Consider the following 12,835-nt stretch of genomic DNA (forward strand, 5'->3'; position numbering starts at 1 on the left):
GATTCCCAATAATATCTAAAAATCATTAGGCAGTTTAATACATAATAGAAATCAGAAGTATATTTTTTATGGTTTAGGCAGAAAATACTTTAAAAAATCCGTCTGAAATCTGCCTTGACATTTTCATTATTGGATGGGGTTTCTGAGTACCATACGTCCCCACCCACCTGTACTGAATTGTGATTTATCACAAGAGTCTGACGTTGAATCAATAAAGTACGATGAAATCTCTGACAACACGAAATCACCTAATTGGTGCTATAAATTAAGGTGATTTCGTGTCGTCAAAGATTCCATTGTACTTTACTGAAATATAAAACGTCAGACTACTGTGGAATTATCAACAGCCCTTTAATCATGTTGTACCCTAAGAGCATAACAGTCACCGCATTCTCTGCATTTCCTCATGTAGCAAAACACAAAGTAATGAATTTCATTCTTTGCAGTATAAAACGTTAAAATACTACATTCAGTTACCGAAAGCACACGAACAACGAGTTACATGTACGATTCAAATTGTCGAAAATTGGGAGAACATTATTAACCATGCATTTGGCTGATATAACAAATGTCATGTGTATACAACCATGTTACCCACCTGTATACACAAAATGCTCTATCGTAAAAGCAGAAAAAGATTGGCCCACCTTATGCTACAGACGATAATCGTTAAAATGAATGTCGTCACCTCGAAAGTCTCGTTCAACACCATCCATTGTGAATAAGATTAAAACTCGCACCCGGTCACGCACTAATTTTAGTTTGTGTATTCTGGTACCGAAACGTTAATAAGATTGATAGCAAAAGAAAATTTATTCGAATACTTCATAATCCTAATTATATATAATAAAAACAATTAAAAAACTGAGCAAAGGATCTGGATAGTTTGATTTTTGCTCCGTTGGGCTCTAGCTTGGAATAACGCAACAATTCGGAATCCCGAGTTGCTGCCCTGTTTCTCAAGAAATTGCGCTATCGTATCTAGCGATATAAATAGACCGAGTGTTTTTTTCTTTTTGTAATTCGACCTCCATGGCCGAAATGTCGCACACGTCGGATAAGTGTTTTTTTTTTTTTTTTCTTTCTTCAGTTCCACTGGTGCAGCTGCAATGAAGGATGTTGATAAAGACATTTTTTAAATTCTTTATGCACGCAAAAATACGTGAATAATAAGACAACAAAAAATTGGTGACAGGGACTTTGACAATAATGTATTTTATATATTAGGTGGGAGACCTAAAGATGTGTCAGGATACTGAAAGTATTTGTTTGAGAAGTTAGCAAAATTAAAGGACAAGTTCTCACTTTCATCACAGTTTCAAGCGAATTTTTAGATATGTAGTGAAGTTAAATATTATAAAATGTTTTCTACGTGCATGTAGCATATTGCATAAATTGTATTTATGAATGTTAATATGATTTTCCCTTCTTTCCTAATTATTGCAGCAATGATTAAAAACTTAGATTTTTTTATATTGGTTAAATTTGGAAACAATTTGTTATTAAATTCAGTTTGATTTAGACAAATACATAAACTTTTTTAGATAACGCCTATAAATTTATCTAATAAATGAATGATGCATTGTTTGATATGAATGTACCAAATGAATGATGCTGCGTTTGATATCAACATACCGAATGAATGATGCTGTGTTTGATATGAAGATACCGAATAAGCGATGCTGTGTATGATATGAACATACTAAATGAATGATGCTGTGTTTGATATGAACATATCGAATGAATGATGCTGTGTTTGATATGAACACACCAATGAATGACGCTGTGTTTCATATGAACATACCGAATGAATGATGCTGTGTTGGATATGAACATGCCAATGAATGATGCTATGTTTGATATGAATATACCAAATGAATGATGCTGTGTTTGATGTGAAGATACCGAATAAATGATGCTGTGTTGGATATGAACATACCGAATGGATGATGCTGTGTTGGATATGAACATACAAATGAATGATGCTGTGTTTGATATGAACATACCAATGAATGATGCTGTGTTTGATATGAATATACCAAATGAATGATGCTGTGTTTGATATGAACATACTGAATGAATAACGGTGTGTTTGATATGAACATACTGAATGAATGATGCTGTGTTTGAAATGAACATACCGAATGAATGATGCTGTGTTCGATATGAACATACCAATGAATGATGCTGTGTTTGATATGAACATACCAATGAATGATGCTGTGTTTAATATGAACATACCGAATGAATGATGCTGTGTTGGATATGAACATACCGAATGAATGATGCTGTGTTGGATATGAACATACCAATGAATGATGCTGTGTTTGATATGAATATACCAATGAATGATGCTGTATTTAATATGAATATACCAAATGAATGATGCTGTGTTTGATATGAACATACAAATGAATGATGCTGTGTTTGATATGAACATACCAATGAATGATGCTGTGTTTGATATGAACATACCAAATGAATGATGCTGTGTTTGATATGAACATACTGAATGAATGACGGTGTGTTTGATATGAACATACCGAATGAATGATGCTGTGTTCGATATGAACATACCGAATGAATGATGCTGTGTTCGATATGAACATGCCAATGAATGACGGTGTGTTTGATATGAACATACTGAATGAATGACGGTGTGTTTGATATGAACATACTGAATGAATGACGGTGTGTTTGATATGAACATACTGAATGAATGATGCTGTGTTCGATATGAACATGCCAATGAATGATGCTGTGTTTGATAAGAATATACCAAATGTATGATGCTGTGTTTGATATGAACATACTGAATGAATGATGCTGTGTTTGATATGAATATACCAAATGAATGATGCTGTGTTTGATATGAACATACTGAATGAATGATGCTGTGTTTGATATGAACATACAAATGAATGATACTGTGTTCGATATGAACATACCGAATGAATGATGCTGTGTTGGATATGAACATACTGAATGAATGATACTGTGTTGGATATGAACATACCGAATGAATGATGCTGTGTTGGATATGAACATACTGAATGAATGATACTGTGTTGGATATGAACATACCAATGAATGATGCTGTGTTTGATATGAACATACTGAATGAATGATACTGTGTTGGATATGAACATACAAATGAATGATACTGCTCTTTAAAGAACATTTTTAAGATAGTGATCAAGTGCTGAGGAATGTTAGGTAAGACGTATGTTTGTAACATAGTTGTAGAGAATAATAATAAACAAAACAAATTATAACAGACGAATTTTAATATTCTATTGACTACTGATGATAGCTGTAGATATATTACATTCACTGTGATTCGCTGCAACAAAATCTAAATTGACAGTCTTCATACCATGAAGACCACAATTACACACACACACACACACACACACACACACACTTGACTCAAATCATGGTAAAATTATGAAGCAAAAGTGACTTGTGTGGTAAAATTACTCATTTTAATACAAAGATCAGACAATAAAATTCACTCACTTCTTATTTTAATACAAAGATCAGACAAGTAAAATTCACTCACTTCTGGTAAATGACACCATAGTCACTGATGACAGTCTGACATTGCAAATGTTTTCAATGATTTTTTTCACCAACATAACCACAAAGTTAAAAGAACCAGTCATAAAAAACAACTTTAATGAACTGAACAAGTTCTGCAGCAGCAAAATCTCTAAGGAGGTATGTTTCTCTATCCCACCAGTATCAAAAAACTTTGTTAAGAAATGTCTCAGTGAACTTGATACCAAGAAAGCTACAGGACTTGATCAGATTGGACCACGCGTCATTAAATCTTCTGCCTCTGCTATTGTAGATAGCATAACATTCATAATCAATATAAGTATTGCAACCTCATCTGTCCCCAAAGTATGGAAAACTGCAAAAGTAACTCCTATTTACAAATCTGGTTCTAAGGATGATGCTGATAACTACCAACTAATCTCAATACTACCAAACTTATCAAAATTGATTGAAAACATGTCCATGACACATTCATGTCATATTTAACCATATACTTGCTGTTACATCCTAATCAATCAGGCTTTAGACAGAAACATTCCTGTGAGACTGCCTTGATCTTCCTAACTGATAAATGGCTTCAAGCACTTGACCAAGGTAGAATAACAGGATCTGTATTTGTAGATTTCAGGAAAGCTTTTGACATGGTGGATCATGAAATCCTTTTGAAGAAACTGAAAATCTACCAATGTGATGAAAGAACAGTTAGATGGTTTACTTCTTACTTAAGTGAGATAACACAACATGTTTACATAAATAATGTTCTGTCTAAACCTGGAACAATTAGATATGGAGTACCATAAGGCTCAATTCTAGGTCCATCACTATTTATTTTATTTATTAATGACCTACCACTTTCACTAAGAGACTTAGTATCATCTACAGATCTCTATGCAGATGACACAACATTGTCAGACATCCAAAACACAAAGTATAAACTCGAAATTTCTTTACAGAATGCCTTAAACAAACTGGAAAACTGGTGTACATACAATGGCATGGTGGTAAATACTGGTAAAACTAAAATATTACTTATCTCAACACGGCAAAAAAGGACAAATTTTGATAGTGATGAACTGTGTCTGACATAGAAGGACACAAATTTGCAAATGGTCTGTCATGAGAGACTACTTGGTGTTCTGGTAGATAATAACCTATCATTGACTGAACATATCAAACATATCAGTAAAAAGGTCAAATGAGTTTATGGCTTCTCAGCAGGATAAGACATTTTCTCCCTGAAAGGCACATAAAACTATTTTATAACAGTACATAGAACCCTATCTAGATTACTGTAATACAGTATGGGGTAATTCAAATGATAAAAACATAGCAAAGCTGGCACATCTTCAAAAAAGAGCATATGGGCTAATATCAATCCAGAAAGAAAGCAAGTTAACTTCAGCTGGCAAGTTAAAAATATTACCTATTAAAGACCGAATCTGTTTGAGAAAAGCTAAATTAATGTACAGGATATCCCATGATAGTGCTCCTGAATATTTGCAGTCACTATTCCAGTATCGGCTACCTGGTAATACTCCCCACCTGTGATCCATGTCTACCAAACAGTATAAAATTCCCAAATCAAATAAGGAGTCATTTAAAAAAGTTTCCAGTATTCTGGAATTCCGCTCTGGAAAAGTTTTACAGTTGAGATTATAAATGCCCACTCTATTTCCTTCTTCCAAACCCAATATATCCAGTGGCTTCAGAGATGCAGCTAAAATAAATAAATTCCTTTGTATGAGGGTCTCAAGGTAGATTAGTTCTTAGCTAATTGTGTTACCCTCTATAAATAAGGTCATTATTATTATTATTATTATTATAGTAGTTATGAATATGTAGGCTTGCAGGATTTAACTATGTGAAGTCTCAGTAAGGCCCACATCCAAATGACTTTAACGCATATATATTATGGTGAAGGTGACTTTATGGTAAATGCATCAGAGACAATACATGGTGATTCATTTAGGAAATCTGTATTTCAATCACGAAGAAGAAAACAGTGTTTAAATTAATGATCCACTAGACTAAATCATTCAAGCCTGGATGGTCTGTTTTTCTGCACCTCACCCATCAAAGACCTTTCTTTTATTATATACCTCCATATCGGATGATTATTCTTTTTCTCTTTATTTTTTCCTCAGCTATTCCAACGTTTTCTTGCTACAGTGATATAATTGTAAAGGCTGATTCTCTGCAATGTTCTTCATCTAATTCACTACACCAAAGTAAGCAATTAAAGTCCCAAATTTTGAAATGGTAATTGCAATGAATTTAATTAATTTGAAATATAATGTTAATTCACTTTCGGGTTTCATATTAGGTCTCGTAAGAATTATTACATGAGGATATTAATTTGGAGTGAAATGATTTATTGATTCATCATGTTTAAAGAAGTTTTACTACATCGATACAGATGCATGTTCATACAAAAAGTGTAGGGTCAGAATAAAACAATACCAAATGCAAACTTAATTAACCTTCAGCAGTCAATTATTAATCATTTAATACTGTTATTCATTAAATCTGAATTCATAAGAGCTGTAACAAAGACTATTAACAAAAACCCCTCCCCTTCTATAATTAACACACAATTTCAAGCTTGCATGGTTTACATTTAGCCCCTGCACGAAATGTGTGCTATATTTTTCATCACTTCAGCTCAATCAACTGCAGATTACATTTATTATCATACAGGAGGTAATCCAAACTTGTTCGTCATGTATGATTTAAGTACTTATCATTTCATGGCACTTTTACATTTAGTTTATCTCTTAATACATGTATTTTGTCTTTTGACAAACAAGAAATAAATATTTCTAATTTTACTTATCAGTTACATTTTATAATATTTGCAGGAATCTGATATTCACCTATATTCAGGTCATAACCTAGCTATTGGCTGTCTCTAAGTTTGCTGACTGTATAATGTGAGGTATAGTCAGGTCCTAACCTAGCTAATGACTGTCTCTGAGCTTGCTGACTGTATAATGTGAGGCTTCTCAGGGATTATTCTGATGCATGTTGTCAATGTAACTTCAGTGGGTGCCAATTGTAATTAATATTGGTGATGGAATGTCTTTGACATTTGTGTTTGGAAATAAAAGGCACTTGTCAGTACCAGTTAACTAACAGGAGTATTTTCTTTAAATAGAGATTAATATCAATCTTGACAATACACCAGAAATCTAGCATCGACACAAGTCTTTCATGTGCTCTGGTTTACTTCATATTAAAGAGAACCAATACATATTTGCTTCTCTGCAAACAATTAATTAGATACAAAATATGTGTTCTGAATTTCACAATTTGGCCAGTCTGACATGTAATGAATGTCACAGATTTCAAGGCAATTTGATAAAAGTTAAGTGAATGAATAAAGTATGTGTTCACAAATCTTTTAGTTGTGGGTATACATACATTGTTCAAACAGTATAGTTTTGAAAATTATTGGTGTAGTTGTTAAGATGAGTCTGCAATTCATCTCCAGTTAATCAAGCACAAAACGTAAGCCTGCTTAAGTTGGTAGAGTAGCTCTACAACAAGGATTTACATTGTCTAATCATATGGTTGTAAAGTACCAACAAAGATTAATATAGCAAATGTTAAAATAAATAGAACTCAATTTCCTTAAAATATCCCATATTTTAATTTTGTTTCCTTTCGTCTTTTTAAGTATGTCGGTGTGTTATGTTTGGGAAAAGTTAATTTCTCCAAGGCATGTTCAATTTTCCAGTGTTCCCAGAACAAGCTGACCTGCCTGACCTATATGATGTTTAAATCCCTGACTGGAACTGGCAAAATATCATTCTCCATGGAGAAAAATGGGACATCATGATGCAATTCATGATTAAAAGAATGGAACATGAGGAACAAAAGTGGAACACTGGATCTGTTTAACACAGATCATGCTGACTTCAGGTGCAACCAGTGCATATTGTATTCTGTTTTGGTCACTCTAGTGGTAATGTTTAAAATAACTTGGAACAAACTTATTTTGAACTTGTTTAACAGACTTGATATAAATGTATTTGATATAATGATGGAATAAAATGTATGTTGTATTCTATAATTTCTCTGGATTAGTATTTTAACAAACATTTCGAACTATGTTTTATGGTTACAACTAGAATAAGATTGGTACCGTAGAAAAACAGCAAGAGAGGATGCATAAAGAATGGCATGTAACTAAGTTGTAACTGAGGTTAATATACATTTGTGTAAATATGAGTTTAGTTTATTGCATGGCTTGTTTGAAGGGTGTTTTTGAACACATTATGTAACATCAAGTGATGGTGCTGTTTCGTATAGGTCATACAAGTAGGTCCATGTCTGTACATATATCATTTCATAGTTGCATACCGAAAAGTGTGACAGAAGCAGAAGTGATAGGTAGCTATTATCTGTGTTGCCATGGAAGTATAGGGATAGGTAACTACTACCAGTGTTGTCTTTTAAGTCTGCGGATAGGTAACTATTACCCATGTTGGCTTGGAAGTGTGGGGATAGGTAGAGATATGTGCATTGCATTGGAATTGTGGAAAAAGATAACTATTACCTGTTATCTCAGGAGTGGGGATAGGTAAATGCTGCCTGTGTTTCCTTGGAAGTGTGGGAATAGATAATTATGTTGCCTTGGAAATGTGAGGATAAGTAACTATTACTTGTGTTGTCTTGGAAGTGTAAGGATAGGTAACTATTATGTGTTTCTTAGAAGTGTTGTGGTAGGTAACCATGTTGCCTTGGAAGCATGGGGATAGGTAACTATTACCTCTATTGCCTGGGAAGTGTGGGGATAGGTAGCTATAAGTGTATGGTAGTGAAATTGTGGGGATAGGTAACTATTACCTGTTATCTCAGAAGTGGGAACAGGTAAATGTTGCCTGTTTTTCCTTGGAAGTGTGGGAATATATAATTATGTTGCCTTGGAAGCATGGGGATAGGTAAATATTACCTGTGTTGCCTTGGAAGCATGGGGATAGGTCAATATTTCCTGTGTTGCCTTGGAAGTATGGAGATAGATAAATATTACCTGTGTTGCCTTCAAAGAGTATAAACATTCCATAAGGAACATATTGATGAAATAAATCTGAATGGAAGAACTTAACATGCACATAAGCATGACTAATGATAACATGAGGCCAAGATGAAATAGGAATATGTATATTAACTGTGATGATTTGCATTATGCATGTATGATAGATAGAATACAGTAACGTAATGGGACTTCCACTCTGAACTCCCAGATCCTTTCTGTACTAAGGTTTTCTAGCTAATGGCTTATATGGTTAAGTACAGATATCACTCACCATGTAGCTATGTTACAAAGCAGGCAAGCATGCTGTAGAGAATGATTAAAAGCCAAAGAGTGCATAAAGAAGGTGAAAAGCACAAGCTGGAAATTGCATCTTGTTAGTATGGGGGAAATGATTAATCACTACACAGATATATCAATATTTTCCTTTAGAGAATCAATACAAAACAATACTTACCTCATAGATTTTTGCGGACGGCTCCAGTGGCCTAGTCGTTAAAGCGTCATTCTCAGAAGCGGTAGGTCATGGGTTCGATCCCCGGCCGAGTTATATCAATGACTTACAAATGTTTTACTAACAGCTGCCACGCTTAGCACTCAGCATTATGAGGTTAGTGTTAGGACTGATTGGTCTGTTGTCAGAATAATGTGACTGGGTGAGACATCATGCTACATGTCTGTGGCATGATGCCCCAGTGCTAGACATCACTATAAACTGTCACTTTGCAGACATCGTAGCGATATGACTGAAAAAATGTTAAAGCTACGTTAAAAATTCAGGTCACATACACACACATTTTTGGGGCCCCGGGTGGGTAAGTTGTCTGAAGCATGCACCTTTACCAGTCACTGCCATTTCAACTCTGTCTGTGTGAGTTTGAGTCTCAGTAGCTTCCTGTCGGTCAGTGGTTCTTACCGTTTGTTTTTTCTTCTTCTGAGGTCTACAGGCACCAGTGATGCTGGATGCCTTATATAATAGCCTATCTTGTGCTGAAAAATGGCATTAAACCCCAAAAAAGAACAAAATCACTGACACGTAAAACAGGTAGTCGGTTTGGAAGTATTGGAGGGGGGTCATGGATGAAATTAACAGACATTGTAAGTTCTTAAATGACATGCCATCTAATCCAAAATAATGCTTTCTGAATAAAAACTGCTTTATATATATATATATATATATATATATATATATATATATATATATATATATATATATATATATATTCCTAATTAAACATTTAAAAAGTTATTCCTTTGATTACACCAAAGTTACTAATACCTTTCAGCATGCATGGTTTTTGTTTCTGGTTTCAATAATAATATAATACTAATAATAATAATAATAATAATAATAATGATAATAGTAATACATAGTTGCTAATTATTCCATGCAAAATCCGTATAGAATCGCTCCATAAACAGTAATGCTATGAAAACTATGTCAAAATACGTGGGAATTTTAGACGCTGTAACACAAGACGGTGAACAGGTCTAAAGCGGATTCAATGTCGCGTGCAAGGCGATATGAATGAAAGCGCCATCTTCTGGGGAAAATGTCTTTCACGCTACAATACTAATGATGCGAGTTAAGTAGCCTGTCGCCATTGTGACAGTCCATGGAGATATTAAATTTTTATATCAATATTTTGTGATGACAACCATGGTACACAACATTGAACAACCATTAATGAATATACTTGGGTACACATACATTAGTAATGAATTTTAAAATCAACAAAAAACATTTTATTTATACTTAAAATGAATAAAGATGCTGACATTGCCGTACACTTAAATCAAAATAATAAAAAAATGAGTTATTTATTCAACTTTAATTTATTATTACATCTTTAAAACATGTTTGTCTTATAATAAAGTTATGAGTGTAAAATTTATAATTCATTTTTTTTTTCAAATGTGACTTGAAATCCTTCATGACTGTAAATAAATAAAGTATGTAGTTTTCGTTGTCGTTTTATGTAAAAGTTAACTGAGAAAAAAAATAGAAATACCTGATTTATGTGAATACTCCAGTCTGTACACTGTTATCACATTACTGTATTTCCTTGTGGTGTACATAAATCCATGCTGCTTATCATAGAATATTCCATGGAGGCTTGACAATGTGTGTATGGTCAGTAGTTGACCGCTGTCTGTCAGCTGATGAATGCTGTTAGAGTTCAAGTCACACACGTAAATGAAATTCCTCCTATCAACCATTATTAAGTTCGGTTGAAATCCAAGATGTTGATACAGAAATGTGCATGTGTGTGGATTAAAAAGATCATAGGCATACACACCATCCGTAGTAGTGGAGATAGAAGTCCGACACGAGATGTAGACAGTGTTGTCTTTTACGGCCAAGTGACTCCAACTACCGATGCCCCCTTGACAAACCTTGTGAGTTGAGTCTACACTTCCATCTGTAAGGTTTACAACACACCAGTACAACATTTTGTCCCATTTCCAACCGCTGACAATGAGTTTGTCGCTAGAGTTCAATTTTGCCACTGAATCACATTTATAAAATCCTGTCCTTACATTTAATGTTTTGACCCGTTTTACGTCATTTGTATATTTCAATGACATGATTACAATCGTACTGTCTATCAGACACACAGCAACTTCCGTCTTGCTAATAAGACAAACACCCATGGGAATGGCCTCCAGTTCGTGTGATGTAGACAGTTTACCGCCACGAAGTCTGTACAGCTGGAGATTCCACGCATCGTTGTCTATGAGCAGCAACGTGTCTTCTGTCACCACAACGCCACTGTAGTTGGGTTTACGGCCGGCTGTAGATGAAAGAGTGACATACATTAGGAAACAGAATATACAAAATACAGACATATATACTTTTAGTAAATAATGCAAAATAAACGTGTACACATCTATACAAATGAATTCGATATTTTGCTACCTGAAAATGTACCGGGTTACAGATAATATAATGTACCTATGATATGTGGAACCAACTATAGACAATAAGTTTCAGCCTAAAATGATAAACATTACCTTGCTCAGATTACAGTAGGGATAAAGGGTTAGCGGTGATTTTAAATAAATTTCAAGTAACCCCTGATAACTTCCATGTGTGAAATATGGCCAAGTATCAATACAAACTACATGAGGTGATAGTCAAGGGTCTATCCTCACAGTCCATAAACTTATCCCACTCCTATTATAATAGATGGTGTTTTCCCTGCATCATAACTTGGAAAGTATTGAGATCCCCACCATATAACCATATATACGCCTATTGTGCACAGAGAGAAAAATTAATATATGCAACCAAAATAGCCCTTACCTGAGCAGATTTAGCCCCTGGATCATTGCTTGGAAATTTCCGCGGTCCTTACCTCATAACTATGTACAACTTACATATTCGTTGAGTAAGACAAATGCACATACACAACTGATATTTGCCTCTAAGGCAGTCATTATCAACAGGATGGAGGACCGGACCAAAATTGGGCTCAAACTTCAGATATTCAGTCAAAACGAGATATAGATGTTAAACATGTACCAAATTTTCAAGCCGTTGATTTTGTTATGGTATCTGCAATCTTTCCCATTGTGTGTAGCCCATTCCGATAGTAGTATACACATAGTGGGACCCTTTAGCCTCAATGGGAATTAGCATTACGGAGCCCCTGGGACTGTTTAGCCTCAAGATATATAGCCTCGATGAGGATTAGTACTACAGACCCCCCTTGGGAATGTTTAGCATCAAACATTTTTAGTACAGCCTGGGACTGTGTAACCTCACGGGAAATGGAACATGGGAAATAGTGGATTTGTATAGTGACAAGGGAAACATAGCGTCTGACGTCAAGGTAGGGGAGATGGTAACACTGTAGAAATTAGGGGCAGGTGTCGTCACATTACTGAGCAAAGGTAGATATTGATATAACACATATAAAGCAGACAAAACACTGACACAACTTTTACAAATTTTTGGGGTTAGGCAAGAAAGTCAATTTATGTTCGAGGCAAATTAAGGGCCCTAAAAAGGGCCTTTAGGTTTATGTTAACATTATTCCGTTAACATAGATGGAATCGCTTAGGTCTTCTTCTTCTCCTCAAACTTTGTCTCACTTCTGGTCCGTAAATCAAACCCTCTTTAAACAGCATTGTCTCTCCACATAAATTCTTCTCTTCCAAACGCTTGTATCCGTCATCTTAACAATGGTCCACGATGATCTGACATACTTGGGTAAGTCCGTACGGAACAACATT

The 12,835-nt window shown here is 34.7% G+C and overlaps 1 protein-coding gene across 3 annotated transcripts in view; it reads right to left on the reverse strand.

Annotated features, from left to right (window-relative positions):
• Positions 1-12,835, reverse strand: part of LOC149787161 (uncharacterized) — a 100,179-nt gene that overhangs the window by 49,461 nt on the left and 37,883 nt on the right. For 2 of the 3 annotated variants that reach the window (XM_089977659.1, XM_089977660.1), the window contains one exon: positions 10,609-11,391. In XM_089977659.1, the coding sequence (XP_089833785.1) occupies positions 10,609-11,391 (783 nt within the window). Of the gene's footprint in view, positions 1-647; positions 1,903-10,608; positions 11,392-12,835 lie in introns of those variants that run through there. The other variant, XM_089977661.1, reaches the window with a different exon arrangement.

Source organism: Sinohyriopsis cumingii, chromosome 12 (genome assembly GCF_028554795.1).
Source record: "Sinohyriopsis cumingii isolate HCF-2022 chromosome 12, ASM2855479v2, whole genome shotgun sequence".
In the NCBI taxonomy this organism is placed as follows: domain Eukaryota; kingdom Metazoa; phylum Mollusca; class Bivalvia; order Unionida; family Unionidae; genus Sinohyriopsis; species Sinohyriopsis cumingii.